At 39.1% G+C, this 27,993-nt stretch overlaps 1 protein-coding gene across 3 annotated transcripts; it reads left to right on the forward strand.

Annotated features, from left to right (window-relative positions):
* The first annotated feature begins 395 nt into the window (after window positions 1-395).
* On the forward strand, window positions 396-27,987 carry SEC22A (SEC22 homolog A, vesicle trafficking protein). 3 transcript variants are annotated; one of them, XR_005932610.1, is made up of 10 exons: window positions 396-498; window positions 3,981-4,212; window positions 6,428-6,631; window positions 8,565-8,728; window positions 10,023-10,217; window positions 14,872-14,990; window positions 17,722-17,787; window positions 21,367-22,331; window positions 23,020-23,473; window positions 26,116-27,987. XR_005932610.1 is itself a non-coding variant. In XM_030016803.1 (8 exons), the coding sequence occupies exons 3-8, from the start codon at window positions 6,450-6,452 to the stop codon at window positions 21,565-21,567; spliced, it is 927 nt and encodes a 308-aa protein (XP_029872663.1). In that variant the 5' UTR covers window positions 396-498; window positions 3,981-4,212; window positions 6,428-6,449; the 3' UTR covers window positions 21,568-22,476. The 3 variants fall into 3 exon arrangements, 1 of the variants encoding a protein (XP_029872663.1); XR_003923785.1 differs by having other exon boundaries at window positions 23,020-27,987; XM_030016803.1 differs by lacking the exons at window positions 23,020-23,473; window positions 26,116-27,987 and having other exon boundaries at window positions 21,367-22,476.
* Window positions 27,988-27,993: the final 6 nt, after the last annotated feature.

A 27,993-nucleotide genomic window follows, 5' to 3' on the forward strand; every position in this document is an offset into this window, starting at 1 on the left:
CGCCTCAGGCTGCGGGGACGAGGTTCACAGAGGGCTCGAAGGCTGGCTGGGCAGCCCCGTTCGGTTCGGCGGGGGAAGGCCCGCACGAAGCGACGCCGCCATAAAGCAACGGGACCCACGGCGGGGTGCGGGAGGCGTCCCCTTCTCCTCAGGGCGCCCCCGCCCCTGAGGAAGCAGCGCCTCAGGCGCGGCACCGGGGCCACCCCACAGCCCGGAGGCCCCCCGAGGAAGCGGCACCAGCGCGGACACACCGACCCACGGCCGCGGCGCGGAGCCACCCGCGCGCAGGCCCGGCCCGACCGGGTCCGTCGTGTCGCCGTGGCGACGGCCGAGCTCCGCCCCGCGCCGCCCGCGGAGCAATGGCGCGTCCGCGTCCGCGTCACGTGAGGGGCGCTCCCCCGCCGGCGGGGGCAGACGTGGACAGTACCCACAATGCCTGGCGGGAGGCGGCCGCCGTGGCCGGGCGCCGGTGCCGCCGCCGTTCCCGCCGCCGTTCCGGTGAGCCAGGCTCCAGCTGGAGCCCCTCCCCCGCGGTGCCGTTGCCAGGCGACGCGGGCCGCCCGCCGCCCGGGGCCTGCCGGCGCCAGGGCCGGGCCGGTGGCGGAAGGTGCTGCCGCAGGGCCCTGCGTCTGCCCGGTCTCCCCGGGCCGGGGTCTCGGTTGCCGCCGGCCTTCCCCCTTCGGCTCCAGGCCCGGGGCGGGGGAAGGAGGGGGGTGGGCGGCAGCCGGGGCACCTCAGGGCTGCCGCGGTGGGCTCGGGTTTGGTCCCGCGAAGCGAAGGGAAGCGACTCGTCGGCGGTTTCTCCGCCTCCCGGGCCGGCGGAGGGCGGCAGGCCGGCGGCTGGAGCCGCAGGGTCGCCTGCGTCTGCTCCTCAGCCGGGGTGAGAGAGGGGTGCGCCGGCTGCCTCCAGCTCTGTCACCCGGGGGTTGGCCTCCGGCAGCGGGCGGGGTGGAGGAGGCGGTCGGCGGCAGCTGGGGCCTCGGGGTCGGCGCAGGTCGGTGGCTGAAGCCTGCCGCAGCAGGGACCTGCCGTTCTCCTGGGCGTCGGTGCAGGCAGCGGCGCGTTTCTGTGAAGTTTCGCGGTCTAAAGCGGCGCGAACCCGCTGTAAAGTCAGTAGCCGCCTTGCCTCTTCCCGCTCCGGCTGCCGTTGCGAACAGTGCAAACGATCGTCTGGAAGCCGCCGTGTACGTAGGTGGTAGGTGGAAGGGACACGTTCCCAAACTGGGATGCAGGTTGTTCCGTTCCCTGAGTTTCAGTCGGAGTCTTGATGCTGTTTCCAAGGTGTGCTTTTCCTCTGCTTTATGGGAGGGATTGTATGGGCCTGTGGTTTAGGATTATTTCCTTGTCTGATCATACCGGATGATGTCAAAGTGGCTTTATTCGTTGCGTTCCTCTGTAGTGCTTTAGTTTGTAACACGCGTTTCTGAAGTGCGCTGTAGAGTGGAAGAATTAAGACTCCTGCCTGCATAATGCAGCTGTCACAACCCTCAAAAGCGGGGGCAATAAATTGTCCAACGCTATGATGTACTCTCGAAGAAAGCACGGAAACTTTATCTTCATTCTGCGTCAAGCAGGTGTGCAGCTTGCAACCGCTTCCCAATTTTATATTTTATGGAAGGTTACCATGAGAGGCAGACAACCTGGCAAGAAATGGCTTCAGTAACCTGGTGGCTGGCTGGCTGAAGGCCAGCAGGTGCAGGAGGGTAGGCTTGCTGTTACACTAGATCTGCTTAGAATCTCTTTCAATTTTTGTGAAGCTCGATTGTTTTTAAAAAATTGAAGTATCCTGAGCAAACCATATTCACAGGTCACTTTCAAACACGTCTAAAAAAAGTTATGAGAAAATGTCAGATGGGTATAAAACAATTACTGTGAGATCACAAATTGGAAGACTGATTCGTTAGAAAAGACTGCAAAGTATACCACTTTCTAGGCCTTTTCTACATGCTGCCTCAGGATCAAGTACCATCATAACACAAAAATAAGCAAGATGATAATTGAATATGTGTTAAAAAAAAAAAGTACAGTAAAACAGGCTCTGGTTTCCATCATCTGAGAGTTCCCACTCGTGGGAGGAAATGAAACGGAAGCCACATGTGATGATTCCTATTTGTGAAAGCAGTGGAGTTTGATGTGTATGATAAACCGGACAGCTTTAGGGAGGGTGCAGTAACAGAGGAATGACCATTTCAGTTGACTCTTACCTGTCTGTGGCCGGCTTTCTCCATGTTCCTCTTTTCCATGAGTTCTCCCAGCCCTCATTTGCAGGGAGGGCTGTGAAGTGTCAGTGTGGGGGGAAATCAATAAAGATGGGCCAGAAGTAGATGCACACAGGGAAACGTAAGAATAGAGCAAGCATGGAGTGATGCTTCCGTGGTGTACTCTCCTTGTTGGTCATTGTTTAGGGGTCAGAATCTTGCTGAGCAAAGGGTAGTGTTTTAGTTTTAATAACCCTTGTAGTTTTTCTGTGAGCTTTTCCAGTTGCCTCTTGAATTCACGTAACATTTTAGCATTGACAACACCCTGCGACACCCAGTTCCACTGGCTAACTGCATGTTTTGTGAAGAACCATCTATGGTACCCATGAGCCTAACACCTGCTGGTTGGATTTGATACTCCTCAGTTCTGTCGTAGAATGAGATAGCGAACCCAATCTCTGTTCATTTCTTTGCACCTGTAATGGATTTATAGACCATTTGTAGTGGAAGTGCAATTTTTTTGTCATCTTCAGGTGTTTGATAGATATAGAATTTTTGGAGGAAAACCTATGAAATTTGTAATGGTATGGTGAATTACTTTGTGCAGTTTTGAATAGATGTTTTAAAAAGTCATTTAAAGATAGTTCTAAAAACACGACCACACCTTTATGTTATTTCTTCAATCTTTACCTATATAAGTCTATATCAAATTTACCACTTGGCTCCTTCTGTAGAGCCTTATCGTTTGGAGAGCTGAGTAATGTAGCTCTTTCATTTTGAAGAATTAGTAAACTTTTTTTCTGTATTAATACATTTTCAAGTAAGGCTCGATGTTCTGTTACAGTATGTGTATTACACATCTCTTTATGTACATGTGATCTTGCAACCAAAGTGATTTTCTTTTATTAGCTTCATTTTTTAGATAGCTTTCCGATTCTGCTGTTAGGAAGCTGAGTAAAAAGTACATATTTTCACTGGTGTGTTTTTAAGATGATGGTAACAAAACCTAGCTGACTGGTGATCTTAAGACTGTTCATCTAAACACAGTTTTCACCTTGTGTGATTTCATAGTACATTAAGAGAATTGGCCGGTTTTAATGGAGGCTTATCTTCTGTTAGAGAGCCTAATTTCTCTAAATATAAATAGGAGTCTTGAAGAAAGTAAATGGTTTTGCTCTAGATTTACGCAAATATTCATTTACTTATAGAATAAAAATTGAAAGAATACCCCTAAAGGGGTCTTCATCCTTTGCTTTGTCTCTTGTCTGTGCATACATGCTGTTGTTAGTGATATTTATATTCTTTGTCCATAGTTGTAGGAGTAAAGCAACTATTGTTAGATTGAATATTGAAAATCTTAATGCTTTGGAAATACAGCTGTGGTTGTGTTGTATTACATTGCTGAAGTGTTCAGGTTTCTGATCAGAGGAAATTACAGATTAATTAAACTTAGTGTATGAGGTGAATGATGGGATTCAGAGTCAAAGGTTGCATTATTCCGAGTTACTCATGTACTGTGCATATTTTCTCATATACTGTAACATATTTACCCATTTTAAATGGCTGAAGTGATGGGACTTCCTCAACTTCACTTAAAGAACATATAAATATTTTAACATTTCTATTATTCTGGTTTTCGTTTTACTTGAGTACCTCTTGAGTTATCTCCCTGGTGTGTGTTCGGGCCTTTCCAATAAGCAGGCCCTCACAAAAAGAGCTGAAGAATATTCTTAGCCAGTAAAAACATTTATTAACTTTTTCTGTTTGTTCTTATCTCATCAGATATCTCAACGTGAACTTTAACTGTCAAGATCATTTAAAAAGCGAACAGAACAATATTTTTCCTTCTGAGAGCTGGCTACGGGATTCTGAGTTTCTCCTGCAGTGCTGTCCTATTTGCTACCTTTTCCTAAAACAGGACATGGAGTTATGTTCCTTTCTTCATGTTAGGTGCTAATGAAGTTACTCGCTTCATCAGAGGAAATGCAGATCCATGAAATTACATTTTGTGCAGGTAAGTTAATGAGGGGAATTTTAAACTTTGCTATCACATCATTGTTCTTTTGTTTATGTTGCTATAGCTCCCGAAAGTCCCTTTCAGGATTGAGTTCCAAGTGGTAGAGGTGGTTATTGTCAGAGAACCATTACAATTTAAAGCTCCTCTGCAATTTTGTCATGCTCTTGAGCTGCCGCCGTGGTTATATGGTTAGCAGCATAGTTAAGAAAGTGGGTGCTGTGTGCATTCTATGGGAATTTTCCTGCTGGGAGCACGTGCATGAACTCAAATAGAGATAGGTAAAAGTTTCTAGAACCGCGGGTTTTATTTCTAGAATGCTTCTCTCCAGCAAGCTAATCTAGAGCAAGTCCTAAAGTTGTTTTGTTTTCTATTTTTGTGTCCAGCTGATCAAAGCGCTTTGTACAATAGGGAATTCTGTCCTGAAATGCTGAAATAACAAGCGTACCTGATAAAAGCCCAAAGGTATTCAGCAGACTACAGGCAACAGTGGCTTCAGCTGCTGTTATGACTTTGGTGAAAATCTGATATGCTATACAAGTAAAATACGAGGGTATTAATTTGCAATTTGTTTAGCTAATGTGGTGCATTTCAAAGTAGGTTGAAGTTTGACTGCTGATGAAGCTGAATTTCTTAAATTGAAAATTACAACACATTTTCAGTGTTTTCATTATTATATGCCTCTTTCTCTCTGAAGAGTAAATACCCTTGAAAAACCTGAATATTGATTAGTATTCAGTAGGTATCCTGATGTGTATATAACCTTTGGGTAGTGGGAAATACGGGAGGTGAGAGTTTGGCGAAAAGATAGCTATTTCCTCTCTTTTGTGGAGAGGCAGTGCTATTTGGGGAAAATTTGGATTCCTAACTTTTCAGAATACAGTTCTTCAGTTGGTAAGGCTTGTAAAGCACTTTTAATGTCATAGTTTGAAAGGTGCTGTAAACATGTCAGTATTGTACATGAAAGCATATTTCAGCTGTATTCAGAAATCTGTTTCCTTTCATAGTTTGTGACTGTATGGAACTTGAGTAGCATCGTCTGAGGGAGGCAAAAATCTATTTTTTTCATAATCTCTTAAGTGATAGGTGTAGTACATGGTAGGAGTCTGCAGAGCAGTTTTAAGAGTTGAGGAAGTGTTTGCTTTTGGCTTCATGTAAATTCTAGCAGTTCGCCCACTTGTAAGAGGACAAATTCGTGTACTGATACTTAGCAGATAAGTAATCTTTCTTTTAATGCTCGTCCTGCTAAACTTTTGGATGTTTTGATTTAACGTAAGGTTTGAAGAACTTGAAGGTTTTAAAAATGTGTCTTCAGACTTGAAAGACTGTCTGGAGGCTATGTGTTTATCCTGTTAAATGCCTTCTATAAATTTTCTCCTTCTGGTCGAGAAATGTTTAAATACACAACTTTTTCTTTTTTAAGTGACTATATTCCACAAAGCTTTAATTATTATGCTATGAAAATTAAATACAGTAAAAGCATGTAGGCTTTGAAAGCACCTTTTCAACCTGCTCAGTATTTGTGTAATACTGATAGACGCATTTTTGAGATTTAAAGAAAATGGAGACCCAGATAAGAAAAAAGACATTTCATGTTTAAGAAATTGCTTTGTGAGTTGGGACAGCTGGATTACATTCCTTGCTGTCCTGATCCCTGATTTCCTATTTGATAGTTCATAAGTTGTGTAAGTCTCTGTTTGTCAGGGTACTTAAGCATGTACTTAGTAACACAGTTTCATGAAAGCACATTAATATTATTGCTTGATCAAGTCCTGGATCACTTTTCCATCTGGTGTATCTTCACAGTACACGTTTTTCCTCTCCAGGTATTGTTCTTGTTTGTTTAGACTATAATTGTTGTCTAAGTGAGAAGACACACAGCTTGAAGGGTGCAAGCGCTACAGTAGTACTAAGGCTAAGTAATAGTGTTTCAATCTCCACAGGTATCTCTAGGTGAAGATTTATGACACTTCAGATAAAAATATTTGAAAATGTGACACTGATGTCAGATGTGCTGCTGCTTTGTGGTTCACGTAGACTAATAGGTCCTATTCAGTTAGGACTCTGATCTGAGTTATAGTTGAAAATCCTCCCTGTACCCCATTTTAAGCCTGAGCCCAGTATACAGCTTGGGAAGTTTGATTAATCACAGTTGACTCCATTGTCTTTGCTTTTACCTTAATTCTGATTCCTCCTGATTTGTGTTTTGTTGTAGGTTGTCGTTAACTCTGTTGGCAATGTCTATGATTTTATCTGCCTCTGTGGTCCGTGTGAGGGATGGACTCCCACTGTCTGCATCTACTGATTATGACCAGAGCGTGGGAATGCAAGAATGTAGAAAATATTTTAAAATGCTCTCAAAGAAACTTTCTCAGCTTCCTGATAGATGTACTCTGAAAACTGGGCAGTATAATATAAAGTAAGACTTCTCTTTTGTGTATTTGTGACATCCTGGTTGTGTCTGTCTGTGAGTTAAAGAGTTAACAGTTCACATTAGAAATGATTAATCAAACTAAGATTAATTCTTGGCAGTATTTATGTATCAGAAATTTAAAATTGAGAAATTGTAGAAGGATTTGAAAGCTACTCAAACTTTGGTGGAGGTTCTACTCTGAAATAAGACAATATTTTGTAAGTATCAAAGTCCTTGACTTACTAGAAATATTTCTTTAAATTTCAAGGTTGTTTCTTACATGAAAATCACCAGACTTGTTCTTCATCATGCTAGTTCAACTACTATTCATTTGTTTTCTCTTTTTACTCTACACAAATTTAAACAAGTACCCAAGTACTTTCATAACCCAGTGTTTCTGAAAACTTATGGTTAGGATGTTATGGAATTAGGCCCTTTTATTGTACCTTCAGGACTTCTGTTGACTTCAGAGAAAACATGCCCTAAACCCCAAGCATAACTTAATAATTATTTCATATGGTACACAGGGACTGAGAAGGGTGGGAATGATTTTTCTAGTGTGAAGGCAGTGTGTAGTAAAGTCTTGAATGTTTGAATGGAGCTTCCCTATCCTACTGCTCCATCCAACACTTTCACAACCATGCTTTTTGTTTTCTCTTCACGCTTTTGTGTTTTGACTTTTTTTTTTTAATAACTATTGCTAAATTTTTTTGAGCTAGTCAATTTGATAGTGTACTGCATGACGACACTGATTAAGTAATAATTCAGAAGATGCTCTTTTTTCCCATTTGCAGTGTGAAACTTGGATTATCATGAAATAATTCTTTGAATCTATTGTTTATTCAGAATTTTGCTTTATATGTGACCTTTCTCCTTAGTATTGGTAACTAGGTGCACCTGTGTGTAGTTGGTAATTCAGTTGCACTTTAGCTGAGCTAAATTCTGATTCTAATTTAGATATGCTATTTTAAATGAGGTGAGTAATTTCATCCTAACCCCTAGCAAACATGTAGAAGTTGCAGTGGTGGAAAGTATACCACCTGAATGATACTAGAAAGTGCTCAGCCTTCTCCATCTCCCATTGGTATATGTGAGTTTCCAGCATTTCTCAGGATTAGGCCCAGTATGGACTAAATTTTTCCAGTTGATGTTGTTTTTAAATCCTCAGCTGTAGTTGGCTTGTAAACTGATAAGCTTAAAAGACACTTTTAAGAATGAGACATAAGGCTTAGTCAGGATGTTTTTTATTACTTTTGTCTTTGATTACTTTCAATAGTGTAAGTTATCCATCAAGATTTTGAAGAAATTTCAATGTGTCATGAAAACATGAACTCTATTTAATGAACTGCCTAAATGCAATAGGGATATGTATATTGAAAACTGTCCCTTTCTAATTTCATATTTACCATCTCTGGTCATCCTTGCAACTACCTTTGGATAATGATGAATCTACAGAACAGTTTTATTTCCTCACATATTTTAGAAAGAACCAACTTCTACCCCCTCCCCCCCGAATCTGAAGATAAGTTTTTGCATTTTTGCGATGCACCAGATCACATATTCTGTATTTGAGATGAATGAAAAGCTATTATGGGACAAACCTGCTGTGTTTCTGTATCCCAAAAGCTCTATGTTATTTTTCTGTTCCATGTATGTGAAAGTGTGTACATATGCATACACACACACATATATATACATACACATATAGTATAACACAGCTTCTCATATGATTGTACAATGTGGTGTTAAAGTAAAATATTGCCTAAAAGTAAATTGTTTTTCTTCTAGAATAGTGTTGAACTTTTCAGTAAACATTAACTCCCTTGCTACCCCAGAGCAGTTTTTGCTTTTCTGATGATAGAATATAAGGTCAGACTAGCGAAGCAGTGAATTACCTGGATTTAAATTTGAAATTTTGAATTTGTTGTTTCAATTATAGCTTTATAAGTTCTCTGGGAGTAAGCTATATGATGTTGTGCACTGAAAATTATCCCAGTGTCCTGGCTTTCTGCTTCCTGGATGAGCTTCAGAAAGAGTTCATCACTACCTACAATATGATGAAGACAAATACTGCTGTCAGACCGTACTGTTTTATAGAGTTTGGTAAGGATCTGACTTTTTTTTCCTTGATTCTCACGCTAAGACAAATGAATATTTAAATAGATGTGCAACTTAATGCACACAAAACAAAAATGTCCAAGGCAGTTTATAGCTGTATTTCAGGTGGATTTAGAATCTGATTTAACTCCCATTAGCGTCAATAAAGAAATACTTCTGTGGGCATTAGATTAGGCTACTAGAGTTTTATCCAAACTCGTTTATAATCTTTCTTTTCATTCCAGTAGGTTTTGGTTTAAGCCTTGTGTGACCAAATCTGGAGTTCATCTTCTCCTAGTTAATAATACTAGGAGTTGTTTGACTTCATACCTGTTGAAATACTTAACCTGTAAAGGCATTGAGCTTCATAAATTTCTCAAGTAAAAGATTGCAATTTCATGTTTGCTCTTAGCAGTGCTATAATTTTTGTTCAGTACATGAAAGGGAGAGATTTTATTTGTCCTATGATATACTGAAGCATTTAATCTTTTGTCATGCAAGCTCCAAATACAACTAATCTCATATATACCAGTTAACAGCTCTTACGGATTCCATTAAGATCTGTCGCTTTAATACTATATGTTAGGCAGTTATTTTAAATATTCTTGTAAAACACATTAGAGCAAAAAGAACTGCAGTTTTAGAAATATGGGGAAAGATATTCCAGTTGGTTAATTCCTGCCTATAATTCAGTCAGGCAATTTTGAACAATTTCTGTATAACACTGTTGTCTTCCTTATGAAGATTTCTAGGAACATTCTTTTTTTTTTTTTTCTTTTTTTTTTTTTCCTCCCCTAATGCCTTCTTTCTTCAGCTACTTGTTAAGTTAGAGTGTAGGTCTATTACAGTCTTTGTATCTGTATAATACAGTATTAATTTTCTCTGCCTGAACATTTTGCAAGCAAGTTTCATACTCAGGTAAGTTTATACTTGAATGCAGGAGTTAATTTTTTTTGTAAGGTTATTCAGTAAACTAACAGAAAAGCTAGAATAAGTGCAGTAAATCCATTGTATTAGCAATGCATTCAGTCTCATGCAGTGAAAAGTCATTAGTTTATTCACAGTTATTAAGTAATTAGATTTCTAGAGCTTAAATTTTTTTTTTACTGCAGAATTAAATAGCCCGTGATGTATAAGTCGCAAAACAGAAATAGTATTAAAAAAGCCAAGATAAATACAAGCATTTCAAACAATATATTTCAATTTGTGAAGTATGTAGTACATAAAGCTGCATGGTCTTGGATTATTTAATTAACAAAAGCCCATAAGGATATACCTTTTTATTTTAAATTTTACACAGATAATTTCATTCAGAGGACCAAACAGAGATATAACAACACACGTTCTTTGTCAACAAAGATGAATCTTGCTGACATGCAGACAGAAATCAAACTGAGACCACCTTATCAAATTTCTGTGTCAGAACTTGGTTCAGCTAATGGGTTTGCACATTTATCTGTGTCGGAATATAAGGGTACTGGTAAGATATCTGCAGGTAAGTTTCAGACTTTAGTTTTTGCATTCTTAAATGAGACAGATGCAGGGTAGTAGAATTAATCTTTGATATTTTTTTCTTTAAAAAAAGCTTTTTCACTGTAGTGTTCATAAAGCATAAAGCTGACATGACCTTACATGTATCTTAGCTTAGATGTCTGTTTCGTCCTCTACTCAAAATGCGTTATCTTCCCAAGGCACTCAGAGAGAGAAATGGGTCTATTCAATGGACTGCTTTATTGAAGGGAAAAAAAATCCGCATGAAAATAAGCAAATGAAGACAAGCACTTAACAAGTTGATCTTCTTTTTCTGACCTTTTAAGAGTTATGAAAATTTTTATTATTTCCGCCCAGTAAGACCCAGCGATGACATAAGCTAAGAGCACAGTGTCAGGAGTTAGAGCAGCTGGAGGGAGAAGCATCACTTTAGGAAGCATCTGTGACGGTGAAAATCCAAAGAGCTGTGCCTTGTGTACGATGTTAATAATAGTAATTTTGTATATACTTGCCACATTCATTTAAGTAGTTTTCAATTTTTTAAAACTTTAATTTATTTCATGTAGGAGGTAAATATGGAATTGTGTGGCTGAACTGGGTTAAACATTTGTGCTATTAAGTGAATGCTCTGAATTGGTTTGAGGCCCACCTTTAGAAGTTTCCCAACAGGACAGAAAACTTAAAACTCACCAAGTCCTTGCACTAATATGTGGACTCCACACGTGAAACTGACATAATCTGATTTCAGTCTTCCAAGTTCAGTGAGGCAAAATCATAAATAGAAGAAAAGGTTAAAGTGTTGATTTTAATTAGTTACTATCTTCCCCTTTTTTTCCCAAAGTACCTCTGTCTATAAGGCTAGTTATCCTGGGCAGACATACACCGATACCGTTCACAGTGTCAGGGTGAAAATTAGAATTGTAAATCTAAACACTTGCTACATTCTGTAAAACAAGAGATCAGCTTAATTCTGTGCAGTTTATATAAAAAAAGATCTCTTTCCCAGTGTATTATCCTAATTACTTCATGTGCTCATAAGGGTTCCTCTAGAAGATTGAAACCTACTTTCTACTGAAGATGAAAAGCAAACAAAATCGCTAGGGTGCCCTGTTTGTGCTGCTGGGGCCCTGATCCTGAGAATTCTAGGTGCTATGAGACAGTGTAGAAATACCTTACAGTATCTCTATTTGCAATTTAACAGTATTAGAGAGAGATTCTGGAAAATAAATAAAGGAAGAGTGTGAAGATTGTTAAATAGTTTAGAAGAGTGGAATCTTTTAAGCAGCACTGTACATGCCTTTAATCATCTACTGCTTTTATGTGTCAGCTGTTTTTAAAGGTATGTAATGCTGTGATACCATTCTTTTGCTGCTTTTGATGCTTACATTGTTATTACCTCTTGATGTTCTAGTGTAATTTTGGCTGGTGGAAAAGGTTATGGTGGCGGTAGTGGCAACTGGTTAACTCTGAAAACTGTCTAGATTCAAACTTCCTGAAACTGGAAAAAGAAAAAACAGTGAACATGAGAGAATTCGGCCTGTGTCAAAATTGGCTGTATTTTTAAAGTTGTCCATGTAGTGGGAGGTGAGGTTTTTATCACTTTTCTGAGAAGAAGTGTTGGAAGATCATATGGCCTTAAATTAAAATGTGTAAGGACCATGTCCCTTTTTACTATAAAGTAAAATTAAACAATAATAGGCAGATGATCTTCCAATTTTTTTTCACTTACTTCTCCACAACTTGTCTTACAGAAGCAGTTCTGTTGTCCTCTTTTCTTTCTATGTCAACTTTCTTCTGTTCTTTTTCCCTCTCTGTTACTTTTAATTTCTTTTCCTCTGAATTCCATAGATCTCTCTGTTCAGTTATCCACTTCCTTCCTTGAATTGCTGTAGAAACTCACCATCAAAGGGCTGTACATTATGAGAGGTTTGCACTTTGCTCCTTCTTCATCTCTTCAAATTTTAGATGCTATTGAATAACTGTCTTTTTTAGCAAGTCTGCTAATAGTATTGTAATTCTTTACATTCATTGCTTCTCTCCACCCTTGAAAAGAACTTTCTCTCAATGTTTGCTACCCACTCAGTTGGCTAGACTTCAAAGTTTCTCCTTTGCTCTAAGGACAAATTCTCACAAAAAGATACGGTTGGCCTAGTGTAATTTCCTGAATATGCTGTCCTGGTAAAAAAACATGACTAGCTATAAGTGAATTAAATATGTTAAATCAAGTTGGATAGCATGCAGAGGTAGGAAGTTAGGTAGATGCAAATCTTGTTTTGTTACACAGTATAGCAGAATTTGATGCATTAGTTTTGTCTATGCTGATGAAGCATTGTCTGTTACTTGCTTATATTTGTAGTTGGATATGTATCCAAGGTCTAGTGCTAGGCCTATTGTTAAAGTAATTCAAAATAGCAGCCCATTTCGTTTAGTGAAAGTTGTGCTGTGTAGCGAGGAATAGCGGTAATTATTAATGTGTGAACCATAAAGTGTGCAGATTATGGGTAGAATTTTGCTTCAAAGGTGAATGTAGGTGTTGGCAGGCATTAGAAAGAGGGTGACAGCATGCTGATGTGTGATGTTTTAAGTTAGGATAAATTTACTACTTTCTGAGCTTTTTTCCAAGGAAGGAACCGTTGTCAAATCAAAGTTACTTTTTGCTTGATGGTGTACTCGATGGTTTATTTTTATACATTTTATTTTTAAATAAATGTCCTTACAAGTAGTGCAGTTTCTCTCATCGTGTAAATTTCCTAAATTTTTATTTAAATTTTAACATTTTAATCCAGAATTTGTGCTTTATTTGATCCTTGGCTTGTGTTACAGAACTTTTGATATGGTAGTTGTTATATTTCTAAGATTTATGGATGTACTGACTCAAGGTCAGCTGTCCTTTACCCTCTCTTCTGTGACACTCCTCCTTTGTTCTTCTGGTTTTGCCTTTATTTTTTTGTATTTAAATGACTCTTGTTGCTTTGATTGTAACACTAAAACTTATTAAGCCCTGGAGAGCTTAATGACATCAGTAGTGGCATGCAGTGTCCTTTAAAGTTTTTGGATTTGTTTTCACATTTTAGTAAGAGAGAAAAGTTAGTATTTTATGATCCTTCATAGACTGTCTTGATTTAGCTGACAAGACTCTTTACTTTCTCCCCCATAGTTCTCAAAGAGGTGTTTTAAATACTGTTTTAACACATGATGTTTTAAAGTTACCCTGATGCATGGGGAAAATGAGATTGTCTGGAGAGCTGTCCACGGAGAGCAGTGAACTAATTTTATCCACCAGTTAATGAAATGCAATTACTTTTAGCTAAAAATAGTCACATAGACCTTAAGCTTTTTGCCACTCTCTAGATGAGGTGGTTTAAAATAAACAAAACAAACCAACCAGTTACAAGTCACTGAAAAAGAATGGTTTGGTATGCAATTAGCATATCTAACCTTAACTGAGTGGTTGCTGGTAGTATTCCCCTAATATGCACTACAGTTAGAAAAGCAATAAGCTCTGGAAGTTAAACATGGGTTATGCTTTTGTTTAAAAAACCCCAACCTTACACTACTAAATTCAGCACAAATGAGTTAACTGAACTAGTTTTGTGTTTTATTTTTAAGTTAACACACCCTCATAATTAGACAGCCCTGTCTACTTATCAATGTGAAATAGCTTTTGTCATTTTTATTTTAGGTTCTGTAACTTCATAAACTGTTTGGAAAGCCTTTTGCCCGGATCTGTGCAATGCAAACAACTGGGATTGACACCCCTCTCTCTATTAATGTTACAGTTCATTAACCTCATTGTTCACATCTTTACACTTCGTTGATTTGAACAGAATGATTTAAGTATGGCTCAGTAGTCCTGTTGTTTTCCCAGTGTTGCCTAGACTGTTAAGAGTTTTGCATTGTTTTTTGTATTTGCTTTCTGTTATTAATTATGGAAAGGGACAGTAATGAGGAACATACATAACTGTTATGTACTTGTGACCCTAGATAAGCCTGAAAGAGCGGGTGTGCATGGAAGGAAAGTGTGTTTTGATTTTAATGTGTTTTGTAAGAGACTTCTAAGCACTAACTGGAAGGTCTGTATAAGGTTGTAATATAGCTACTAGCTTAGTTTTGGAACGGTCTTTGTATTTGTTTCTTTGGTAGCATTCACTGGCTGTATTTTTTAAGGTAGGGGACTGTAATAGCCTTGCCTTATAGTGTTCCGTTCAGCAAACAAGCTAAATCAGTCTCAATAGCTCTGCTAATGCATTAGTGTTAAAGTGGAGGTTGTGCGAGGAGCTCTTAAGTATGTGACTTATTAGCTGGCTACTAATTGTGGACAAATTTCACTAGCAAGTGCATCATTTGCCATTGATTTCCTGGCATGTCTGAGCAGCTTTCAGTACCATACTGAATAACCTGAATGTATGGAGTTAAAGACTAAATATAATAAGACAATTATATATGTGAATTGAAGGAAAGTATACTTTTTGTTAAACCTTATGTTGAAATATTTAAAATGTTTCTTCTTTTTATAAAAAAAGATTGACATTTTGTGGTTTGCTTCCATGATCTCTTTTTGAGCTTGAAACCACTGAAAAATGAGATTACTATTTTACTAAATTTCTAAAGATGTTGCTTTGACCTTTGATATCTATCTTTGATCTTCTGCTTTGCAGCTCCTCATCAGCGTCTGGAACCTGTCACTCTGCCAGGGATTGTCTCATTTGTGCTTAGTCTGTTATGTGGGGCTTTGAATTTAATTCGTGGCTTTCATGCCATAGAAAGTCTTCTCCAGGTATTGTACATGTTTATGAATTTAAGAGTTATGCATCATAGCAATCATAATATCACCTTAAAGATGCTTGCTATATGAACTAAGTCTTGCCAGTTTTATTTTCAGAAATACTGTTTGTGAGGTCAGACCTCTGTTTATGAAACCTATATTGTTTGTGATCTGTGCATCCTTCTTGAGTGTGATGCATCATTCATTGAGGCTGTTTCAAAAGCAGTAGAAGGTGGGTGGCCAACTCCTTCGTAGGTACCTTGGTAGCAGTGAGTATGTGAACATAATGTTCTGTTTTCTAAATTTATGCCAAGATATGAGACGTTTAATTTTAATAGATGTTATTTAAAAACACTTGACAGAAATGATGAACAGCTTTGAAAATCTGGCCAATCTTTTTTGAAAGGTCCACAGAGCAGGGATCTTTAAACAAGTTCTGTAAAATTGTTTCTTAGAAACCTTTTTTAGTTTTTGTTTGTTTGTTTTTAATAAACCTTCTTAAGTAGGATGCTTATTTCTCTTTGTGTGCTGAAGGGATCAATGTAAGGAAGACTGTCAAATGATTTCTTCTAACCCCCCCCCCCCCAAACAACAACACCCCCATCACCAAACAACCTCGCCAACAAGCATTTATTTGTTTATGTAAACTCTTTGCTCTGACCCTCCCTGTAGCCTTTCAGTTTCTTTCTATTCCATTTCTTGTGCTAGTTGTATTCTCATTGCTACAATGAAAATAATAGTGGTTAATGATTTCAAGCAATTCAAGTGAATATGCTGGTAGTGCTTGCAAGCATGCACAGAAAGTTCATGTGTGTTACCACAAAAAAAAAAAAGACTTACTTAACATTAAATGGCTCTACTGTTGTGGTGGTGGAGGTAGAAACTAAAAACCCTGTGGAAGTTTTCTGAAAGAAAATGGGAATCCTCCTGTTCGGCTAATAGAGAATCTTTTTATTCAAACATATATATGGACTTTATAACGGCAATGCTTTTGATACCTAATGGATTTTCTTAGGGGAGTGAGGTAAAGAAGATGATACAACTGTATTCCAGTTGTCTTACATAATTATTGATACATGTAAAGATTTAATAAAGCAGTAATGTTTGAGGTCTCAGCATTTCCTGAAGACTAAGGAAGAGATGAACAGGGTTAATGAAAGTGTTCATACTAGGTCCTTCTTTTGAGTTGTTTTTCATTTGGTTTTTTTAAAGAAAAACCAAGAACAAAATAGTGAACATACTCTCTACTTTATCCCTAATTAGAGTTTTCTGTGATATGCACAATTCTCTCAGTTTATAAATAGGAATAAATTTCAAGTACACTGTAGTACAAATAGTACTGAACAGATTTCTACCACTTAGTGTAATGTTTCTAGAACTTGTTTTGTTACCTTTCTGCAGCTGATTTTTTAAAAAGGAATGCCAATGTTAGATTAACCTATTTAAGTGATGATAGGACAGCCAATTAATTTTATTATATATGTTATTGCATCTGGAGGTAATAGATGGCAGTACAGATGGAAGATATTTTTTCATTTCTGACAAATGAGGCATACTAAAAATCCATTAAAATTTCCCTTAATTTACTTTGCTATGCAAAAATCTACAAGGTTTAGGGAGAAATAATCCAAAATGTGATTAATGGAACTTCTTCTGAGAAGTCATTCAAAAGCTTCTCTCTGAATTAGTGTTTCCTTTATAATCAGTGTTTTTATTTGGGTGTTACCAAAACTCTGTTACATTCTGTAGCTATACTCCAGTAAATATGCAGTGGCACTGAGGCAAAGATATACATACAGTTCAGGAGCATACTGCATTGTGTAGGTAAGTTTTATGTGCAGACATACAAACTTTTTCCTAGCCAACACTGTAGATGGAAATGCTTCACACTGAACATACTCTGAGCAGAAAGAAGTTGTAGTTCCAAATGGACCACCTTCTCAGAATGATACTCGCTTTCAAGGAAGAACATTTGCATGAGTACCCATTGTTTTCCTGGGAAAGTTTTTGATCGTTGCAGATGTTTGTTTGAAATGCAGTTAGAATAATCACTGAGCATGTAAATTTATTCTGCTCAGCTCTATAGAAACTGTAACAACCCGTTTGAATAAGTTAGAAGGAATTTTTTTGTTTTGTTTTTTAAACACATAGTAGAAAGATCTATCACTTCATGTAAATTTTTCTGTCTTTTCCTTCAAGAAAACTGAATTTTCCAATAAACTCTCTCGGATGCATTCATCTGCTTTTGTTTGTTCTCACTGCCATGAACGCAGAGGTGCCTGCGTTATTCTCTATGTGGAATTTTACCACACCCTAGTGGCCAGTATGTGTCTTTGCCTTTTATCTCGTTTCCATTTTGTGAAGCTGGAGGAAGGCACAATTGTGCAAAGCTGATATTAAAGGTAGTTACCAGTGTTTAGACTTGAATTTTCAAAGGCATCTGGAGAAGGTAAGTATCTAGTGTTAGAGCTGGACTTCCTTTAAGGCTTTTGAAAAATCTCAGCTTTAGTTGTGTGTTGCGAATAAACATTTTGGTCAGATTCCAGATCACAGTGGTTTTTTGCCAGACATATAAGTAAGCAATGATTAGTGCTAACTCTTTTGGTTTAGCACAGTATAGGAACTACTATAAATTTCTATGTGAGGCTATTGTAACATACAATAATAAGTAGCTTTCATACTGTAAATACCTGGTATTTCACTGAAACATTGTAAAACATGGCTTTTTGTTTTATTTTCACAGAATGAAGGTGAAGATTTCAGCTATGTTATCGCATTTTTTCTTGGAACAGCTGCCTGTTTGTACCAGGTGTGTTCTTATGCTTGCATAATTCACTAGAGTTTAGAAACATTACCCAGTCATGCATAAATGTCATCATGTTTTCTTAAACGTCACAGATACTTGAATAGGGCGATTATAAAAATAATTTCTGCTCTGTTTTATTTCATTAATCATAAGCTATCATACAGTAGATTGATATAAAGAGCTTCTGTTTGCTGGCATTTTTTTCCAGTTAGTTGATTACGAGATTTGGTGTACTTTTCTGTCTGAAGCTTACAATTAATCTCGAAAGTCACAAGCAGTGGAGGTTATATCATTTCCTTAAAGTAGTAGTTTCATAGTTCAAGTAAACTTAACCATCTGAACAAATGCCTTACTGCTTCTTTCCTTTGGAAAGATTTGAAGTAAATACAGTAATACCTAGGCACCACACCCCAGATTTTTCCTCACTTCGTACATTATTGTGCATCTTCTTCCTAAAGCTTTCAGCCACTTTCCACTATGTTTTCCTTCTCCTGTCTGATACTTCACATTGCACGTCATGGCTGTAGGTTTTCCATTTCTGCATCTGGATTTGACTTTCCTATATAGTTTGTAGCGAGGTATTCTGGTGCCCATTGGCAGTTGTCATTCAGTGACACTGCTGTCACGTTTAGCTATGACTATAATATCTGTCATGCTCAATTGCTGTTATTATAATTTTTTTTGACTTTTAATCTCTTGCACTTGTGGAGTATGCAGTTTCTACTTCTTCCCATGTGCCAATGTCTAGTACAGTGTCAGACCATAAAATAAAATAATGTCTCAGGATTTTCCTTTTATATCAGCCTTTCTATCAGTCAGCCTTTTGTCCAGGTTACCTGTAACCTCCATTCTCTACAACTTATCTCTAGCAAAATGTCACAGTACTACTTGTGTTCGTCACCGCTTGTTGACTTTTCATCAGCTTCTGCCTTAAATAATTCTTCAGATTGGTGTTAATTTTCCATGCCAATAATCCGTTACATATCAGATAAGGTGGAGCTCCTCCATTCTTTTTTGTGTGAAAAATACACATTCTTCCCTCCTTTCCCAAATTAGAAACCTTATTCTTTATGAAGTATTCATGCCTGTGCATTGAGACATAAGGACATATGTCTTTCCCCCACTGTCTGACTTGGATAGAGCTGTTTTAAAGAAAGAACCCATGCAGCTTCCAATGTAGGCTTTTTCTTAATACTCAAAATATATCTGGTGAGACTCTTACTCCGCACGCTCTAGTGTCATTCCTACAATATGTAATTGGTCGGTTTTCAGAACTAAGAGGGCTGTCAGTTCTCTGGCATGTTCTGATGTTCTTTTGCCACACTTAGGAGTTGGGGAGATTAATTCCCTATGTTGCGTGACAGCACATTTCATTGTCGTTCACCCACAAGTTGTCCGTAATGCTGTATTGTCTCGTTCAGTTAATAACAACATAGCAGCGTGTTTTTAGTTTCCAAGAAAATGTTTGTAACCTAGGTGTGCAGGCAGAAAATAGGACTTGCAAGGAATATGATGTTTTAGGCTCACTGACATGTCTGGTGTTGTTCCATGGTTTCTATTCTCTTCTGAAGAAGGAAATGTATAAAAGTAACAACTGTCTCAGTTGTACCCAAAGTGCAAAGTGTCAGGAGCTGAGTCTTCAGTCATTTCTTAATATTTATTAAAAGAAAATAATAAATCAAAATCTTCTCTGAAGTAGCACAGAGGAGCCTTCTACATAAAAGCATGCTCAGTAATTGCCATGCTAACACTTCCCTTTAATAGAAGAAAATAACCCCTCAGGAATTACGTAACAGCAGTTGTTATAGTGAGGTGTTAAGACCACAGTGGTTTGGCCTTTTGACTGGTGCTCTGTTTTGTAAATGGCAAATCTTCTAGCATCTCAAACTTAGACTAATGAAAAGATAAGCCTCAGAATTCATATAAAATGGGTCTTCAGTAAAATTCACAGTCATTCAACATCATGTTGCAGTAACATTTTTAAACTTCTATAGCATTTTTGGTTTTTAAACGCTTCATATTTATTAATCATTTCAACGGAGCATATCCTGACTCTTATTTTAATCTTGGAAGCAGTTACACTTCTTCATATGTTGTCAGTGGAGGTGACAACGCTAGGAAATTATCTGAATTCTTACTGCTGAGATACTAGTACCAACTAATTGCTCTTTTAGATATGATTGGTAAAACTGTCATCACAAGTGGGTTGCATTTGCTCTGCTCAAAATGGCCAAGCAGGTTCAGAGGAATTCCATCTAGATTCTGAAATGTGGATTGCTTATCTCTAGATTAACTTTGCTTTGGAGGAAGGACATACAAAGCTTACTGATACTGTCAGTACTCACATCTCTGAAGATATTTAGATATCCAGAAATTACAAGTAGCTTTGTTAATCTCAGCCACACTTACAGTGGAAATGCATGCTTTATAAGAAAGTGGTTGAGTTTCAACTAGAATATAAAGTAACCTCAATAAATTGCATTGTTTGGTTGCAAATGTACAATGCTTTGGCCCTTTTTGAGGAACCTGAAAAATGAAAAAATTTAAGTAGAGTTTCTCTGACTGATAAAATGTGGCAAATGCCCAGGAAGAACAGAAATGACACTTAGATAATCTGATGATGGATGCTTTTAAAAAAATTTGTGTGACCAGGTTATAGATCCATGGGGAACAGATTTGGAATACAAAGTAAGCCCAAGTGATGTTATCTACCTTGAAGCACAGCAAAAACTTTCTTCAGCAGACAGAAGTGGCTAGAATCCAGAGGGGCGGCAAACAATTTTTTTTTTTATAAGTCAAGGAAGTAGTTTGAACAATAGCAGAAGTAAAAATAATGTCTACATATAAGCTATGTCCTTTTAGAGATGAAAACAGAGGTGAGAGACCCAAACAGATTTCCAGTTGCAGTAGGAAGAAGGCAGAGTAGGGAACTGTGGGCAGTCCTGACGTTTTGTGTTACACCACAGCGTGCAGAAACTGGCCCTTGAAACATGGTAGAATTACAGTAGAGCTGTTGTGTATTTCTCTCCAAATGCGATCCGTCTTGCACCAGCTGAAGAAGGGCAGCGGCTATTTGTGGACCTTTCTGCATCTGCCAGTTAATCCTCTGCATTTACCCTGTCAGAACACTGAGTTGGTATCTGGGGGATTGCCTTGTGCTGAGTATTCCCAGCTGCAGGGCCCTGGTATTTTCCATGTCCTTCCCATTGCTTTGCCTGAAGATGACTTAACACGGGCTCTTGTTCCTTCTCCATTGCTCAGGTGGAACAGAGAGTATTTTTGACCAGAGGTTGCCAGGAACGTTCATTTTCCTTTGTCATGGCCCACTCGTTATTGCAGGTTGTAATCAATTATTATGAAAGAATTGTTCTCAGAGAGGGTTTAATGGAAGCAAAATGTAACCTTGTATTGATGTCGGGTACTTTTCACCCTTCCACGACTACTAAATTGATACTGTTCTTACATGTTTGGTTTAGACTTTTACTGGTTTTGGGTTTGTAATTTCTCAATGACCAGATAGCGTTTCTTCAGTGGAAGTTATTTTCCATGCGGTAATCTGATTTCTTTTTTATTTCCTGACAGTGTTACCTGTTTGTATACTACACGGGCTGGAGGAATGCCAAATCCTTCCTGACTTTTGGGTTAATTTGCCTGTGTAACATGTATCTGTATGAACTGCGCAACCTGTGGCAGCTCTTCTTTCATGTGACTGTGGGAGCGTTTTCTACCTTACAAATTCGACTGCGACAACCACAGGGAAAGTCCCCTGATTACAATGTCTGACAAGTCCTGGAACATTTAGAGGCAGTCTTGTTCCAACAGCTATTCACTCTCAGGAATGTAAAGCTGTTCTCCAAAAGACGCTGTCTGGATGGGGCTTTTTTTTTTTTTTTTTTTTTTTTTTTTTAAATAAAGCAGTGTAAGATGCCTGTGGACATTTTTCACTTGATGGTTAAACTTTTTTTTTTTTTAAAGAAGGACACAAAAGAATATGGGAGGAAATGGGTCATATCAATGCAGTGAAATGTATATAGGGACACCAAGTTTGGAGAATTTGACTGGTGGCATATAAAAGCTTCATTCAAAAGTATGTTAATGGAAGGAATGTATACAGTACGTGTTCTGCATATCATGCAAGCTCTTCACTTCCAAAATCAGTTTTGCCTTTGTGAGGCAGTAGGGGATAGGCTAAATAAATAATAATAATGCTATTGCATATTAGCAAACTAGATTTGGAAAATGTGAGATACTAAATTTTGGAATGTTTTGTTTCACATTGACATATATGTGAATGTTTTCTTAATTAAAATGTAACCTGGAAACTCTGTTTCTGGGGATCAGCTTTATGGCACCTGTGGCCCTCTGTCTAGTGCTATAAATACTTTAACATTTTGTCATTTATGATTTCCTTTTAATTATCTTTTGAAAGTGATCTGTGTGGACAGGGTTTCTTTTTAGTAATTATTCAAAAAGTTCTGCCACTTAACCCAGGATTTTTGCACGCTTCCTGTGTTTGAACTCTGGAAGGGTTGAAAGGAAATGAATTGGTGAGTAAATAGGGTGACTTGTACTTGTTGGACTATTGTTCTTTTTATATACTTTTAGAAATGGATGAATAATTAGCTCAAACCTTAGATAAACAACTGGTGACAGGAAAATAATAAATCGGTCTGATTAGCTTAAACAAGAAAAGACCAGGGATTTTGTTTATTCTTGTGGCTTATGCGTTGGATGTTTTTGTGCTGGGATAGAACCTCCTTGATCTAGACTTGTGTTCGAGAGAACCGGTGTATACTCCTGAAGCTGGCGAATCAACTAGCAAACCCCAGACACTTAGAATGGCAACCATATAGTACCACCATCAGTTACACTAGTTTTTTTACAATTACATGACAGTTATTTATGATGTTTCATAATGTACAAATAGATAGATACAGATAGGTAGGGGGTTTTTTTTATATATATGACCTGGAATAATGTAGGGGTTCACTGATACGCTGAAAAAAAAGAAAAAAAAAAAGAAACAAAAAAAGAAAAAAGCAAGCTTTAATGGCAGGGAGGTTGCCATGCTGCTTGTTGGGCATTGGCAGAGCTTTGCTGTGCTATGAAGTGTTGCTCCCGGCAAATTTCTTTGGGCACTTCATACCAGAATGTTTATGTGTTTCAGGAAATTATTTAGTGTCAGATTATGACCAAGAAGAAAGGAGCTAGATATATTCTTTTCTTTTTAAATAGGTTGTACTAGTCAAGAAAATGATGTATGATACAACCAAAAAGAATTAGAGAATGAAATTGTAATCCAAAGTGAACAGGAGCAACACTGTATTATATTCTTCGTAATGTGTGTCTGCCTGATGTCTGAGATCAAGACCTTGAAGATACCTTGGTGTGCAGCCTCAGAAGATTGGTGTTGGAGGTGATGTGCTTTGCAGTTATTTCTCTTCCCTCCCTGCTTTGAGACAGAGAAGAAGAATGAATTCGTGAACATGGTCTGCTTTTGTTTTGGGAATCCAGAAGATGGAGGAAAGATAAAGAGGAGTGGATTGAAGCATACAAGAATTTTAGGAAATGTTTACACCACGAATATTTTAAAAATCCAGAAGAACAGCAAACAGCCTTTGTTTAGCACTGAGAAGTTTGCTTGTGTTAGTATTCAGTGCACCTTTCTGAACTCTGGATACCAGAGAAGGTGAAAAGCAGTCCTTTACCATTTTAAGTCAATGATTGAAAAATATAGCTATTCATGTTTTACGTATAAAAACAGGTTTCATCTTGTGTATAAAGTCTAGAAGAGTCCTTATACCTATCTTTTCACTGCACCTCCATTGATAGGCAGGGAGGCTATTATGAATGCCTGAAGTACTGCTTAGTTTTTAACTCGGGCTGTTGTGCGCATGAAGAATTTTCTGTTGCATCATTTCTTCAGCGTATGTGTTGGCAGAGAATCTTGTTTTCTCTGAGACACCTTCCCTTCCTGCTATTCCTAAAGATGCATTTTTAAGGAATGAAAACTTCCTTTGTCATAGCATCTGGAGCCATTATTCCATTCCAGTTATGCTGGCATTAAACTAATTGTTGATTAGCAGGTATAATGAACAAATGCAACTGTCAGTGTAATAGAAGACTGGGGGTTTTGCTTGCTTGTTTTTATGGCACTGATAAAAATCCCATTTCACAATGAAAAGTTAATGAGCATGACTGTTCTTCATTACCTGATATTACTAGGTGCTAAAACATGGCTTTTGAACATATTACTTTAGTTTGACTATAATATTAGAACTTGCTGAAATTTTATGTGAGATGAGAAACAAGATACACCAGGCCAAGTTGGAGGTGAAAATTTACTGAAAATTCCCAGGATTTCCTATTTGCTTATACAAACTCAGCATTCAGAGAAATAGTAGGTGTTTCCCTGCTGATTTACCAGATACTTGAGTTATTAGACTTCTGAACTTACAAAAGATGACTACTCTCTTGAACAACATGCATTATTTTAGTTTGAATTGCACAAAGCTATTCGTGGTTGCTTGATTTTTCTGTGGGTTTTAGCAGAAGCAGAGCCCACTTCATGCTGTATTTATAAAGTAAGTCCTCTTTAAGGTTGGAATAAGGTGTCACTATTTACATTCACTTTCAGGAAGGGATGGCCAAAAGTTTGACTGACTTCATAAGGTATATATAATGCTGTTTGAGGTTTGATTACCTCAGAGTCCCCTATTTGAGCTTCTAGAGATTTGATCACATTCTTCCTTGCATATGTTTCTTTAGTATCTGAGGTTTTTCATAGTGGTCTGCTCTCTTGTATTCAGTGTCTGGGCCAATAGCTGGGGGTAAGAACTTGTTTCATTTGTGAATTGGCAGATTTTGCTAGGAAGTAAATTTTCAGATCCTGGAAAATGTGTAGACCCCTTCTCCCTTTCACACTGCTTCATGGAAGACTGACACACGCGTATAAGATACGTTATCTAGAGAAAGAGAAGGGGAGAGAGGTGTAGAAAAGAATGCAGCCTTCTACGAGGGCATGTATGTGTGTGTTACTTGGATTGATGTTTAGCTATATCAAAGCTAGCAGAGAACTAGATGATGATGGAAACTGGTTTCCTTTGCAGACATCGTGCTTACTCTAACATTCACTGTGGATTCTTTAATATGTTGATAGTCTGTTTATCAAAGGACTGAGGAACATCTGTTTAGGGATATTACCTTTCAGCCTCCTGCCTTTCATTCCCCATTTCCACTGCAAGTACTATGGTGTGATTGTTTTTTGCTTTCATGGTTTGTATTGAAGAAGGAAGCCCATTAACATTTGCAAACACTAAACATGGTATTTTGAAACAGCTTTTTGTCAGAATAAATAGCATTCTAGATAGGTGTTATGGCTTGCAAAAATCCATGCTTTCTGAATGGTGTTACTATAAAGGGATGTATTACAAGAGGGGTTTTTCCCTGATCGGAGGTAATTGATGAGAAGGGTAGCAGTAGGGGGTCTGCTTCAATGGCAGTTGCAGCCCTGTGTTGACAAGAGTCTAGGTGGTCTCTCAACAGGAGTCTGAGGAACCCTGGAGCATCCGGCTGCTTGTGCAGTTCCAGTCATAGCTGGTCAGATATTCCAGGTACTGCTTATTTTGGTGAGGCCAAATGGTCTCACAGCATCTGTACCAGCTTCTTTTACTTAACAAAATTGTGGTTCATCAGTTTTATTGATCAAATTGTTTGCTAATGAACTTTACGGAGCACTTTTGTCAATTGGTTCACCCCCATTTGCTATCCTGACTTCCAAAAGTTGTTCAGACCAAAAGTGCTATCCAAAAGTTGTTCAGACCTCTTAGAGCATTTATGGAGTTTTGTTTTCCTGGATAACATTTCTTTCTTCCTCAGAGGCAAAGCCTCCTGAGACAGGTAGATGACAAGTACACGTTCAGAAGGTTTAAGGTACGATTAGTAGGGGCCGTATAGGCACTACATGGGTACCTGGCTCTGGTATGGCATGCAAAGCTCTGGCCTGGGCATCCAGCTCAGCTTGCACTAGGAACATACGAGTGACACTGTAGGATCAGCCCACTAACCTGTGTACTGAGCAGAGCTTAAGGACACTCTCTAGTTGTCAAGCACCATGCAAAGCTTGAAAGCAAACGAGAACGTGCTCTGTCTCTTGTACTGAAGCTGCTGTGGAAATGCCATGAGAAGAGAGGGCAAGAGAGAAGGACTTTGTCAGCTGGGTGTTCCTAGGCTCACCTAGTCAGGAGTCGTGGTGCCTGCTTTCAACATGAAATGTGACATTAAATAATTCCAGAGCCGGCTCTGAATCTGTCTTTGTCCTGCCCTTTTCAGGACACAAACTGCATCTCAACTTCAGGTGAGCCCTAGCAGGAGGTGTGTAGCATCAAGACGGCACTCTGGGGCTCTCTTTCTTCAGTGTTCTCTCCCTGTCCCCTGGACGTGGCTGTGCTGGGGTGCTCTGCTGTGCTCCTTGCTGAGCAGGTGAAAAAGGAGAGGTAGGATGTCCATTAACCTGTATTTCATTTCAGACTGAATGGCAACAGTCACATGAAGTATAGGAGAGCACCAAGCATACCTGAGTGGTGAGAGCAGCAGATTCTCGGCTCTTATCCCCTCAGTAAAGGAAGGAATTGAAGCCATTGTCCCGGAGGTACGGCAGGGTTGCTGGTAATGGCTTCATCCTGGCTTTGGTGGGACTCAAGGTTCACAGTGCCAGGTTTGGCTGCCACAGAACAGGTGTTTTATGGCTCCTGTTGGAACTTGGGCTGCACTGTGCAAGAAGTTTGCTGTTAGGTGGGGTGGCCTCCGCTGGAACCTTTCAAGGGCACCCTCGTAGGAAGGAGCAGCAGCAGCAGCATGTATGGTAAGGTCTGGTCTTGTTGCACCACAGAGCCTGGGATGATTATTTTTTGCTTATCTATAGTCGCAGCTGATAGTTTGTGTATAATCGGTTAATTTGGAAGGAGTGGCTGCCTTTAGGTTGTGATGATGGAAGGGGGTTTTGTGTCTCTCTCAGCCTGATCGTGTGGGACTGCTCAGCAGCAGTGGCTACACAAGTCTGTTTCCAGTAGATGGCAATAGTTATCTGAAATTCTCTGTTTAAAGACAAGATCTCTGGGCCCAGCTGCTTACACGGGAAGCTCGCTCTCTCTAGCTGTTCTCCTGTGAAGCTTCTTATTGAAATGGCACAAGCGTTGTGCTGCACCAGCCCTGCCTCTGAGCTTGTCAATGCTGGGCTCTCACCATGCCGCATCACTGCTGTAATTCCCACCCAGGGCCCACCGCCGGCTTACCCGCTTTTCTCTGCACCGGCTTTCAGCGGGAGCCACGGGGCGCAGGGCTGGCACCACCAGTGCGGCCTCGTCGCCAGCACTGCAAGCAAAGTGCCGGGGCAGAGGTGGGCACTGTGAGGTGCTCAGGGACAGGAATTAAAAAATACAACCCTGCTTTTTACAGTAAGCTACCTGGCTGCCAGATGGCAGGAAAGCGTTGCTGCTGCCGTCCCCCATTCTGCCTGAAATTCAATGTTCTCAGTCCTGCCCACCCTCCGCCAGGTGCTTCTGACTCTTTCAATTGAAATGGCTGTGACACAGAGGGTCAAGAGAATGGAAATGGAGTTTTTCAGCTTAAAACAGCTGAACTGCCCTTTTTCAGGCCACATCCCAAGCTATCTCTCTCGGCCAGCCCCCAGACCTCAAACTAGAAGTGATGGTGCCCTGAGGAGCAGTTGGGAAGGTTAACAGAATGAAACGATTTGCTTCTGGGCATAGTTTTTGGCCAGATGTTTGTCCATGTATGTTGTGTAACTCACAGCAAGGCCAGGGATACTGGCAGTGCAGAACACACATGTAAGAAATTTGGCGCGTCCTAAATATATAATTTTATTATCTGCAGGCAGATATCTGATGTAGCCAGCTTTGTACTGGGGAGAAGTGGCTAAACACCTTAAAATTCATCAAAATGCTTTCTACATGGGAAAAAGATGCATTTAGGGAAAATAGTTCAGCCAGTCAGTGTGTACAGCAATTTAAATGATAGGGCACAGCACTGGAGGCTACTGGTTTTCCTCCCCTTGGGAATACCCATACTATACCCAGATAGTTTTAAAAACCGCCTACATCAGATAATGGCCTGAATTGCTGTTTGTATGATTATGTAGGAGAACATCTAATGTATTAAATCACCATCTCTCTTAAAGACTGATATTTT

The sequence above is a fragment of the Aquila chrysaetos genome, chromosome 6, assembly GCF_900496995.4.
Source record: "Aquila chrysaetos chrysaetos chromosome 6, bAquChr1.4, whole genome shotgun sequence".
Taxonomy (NCBI): Eukaryota; Metazoa; Chordata; class Aves; order Accipitriformes; family Accipitridae; genus Aquila; species Aquila chrysaetos.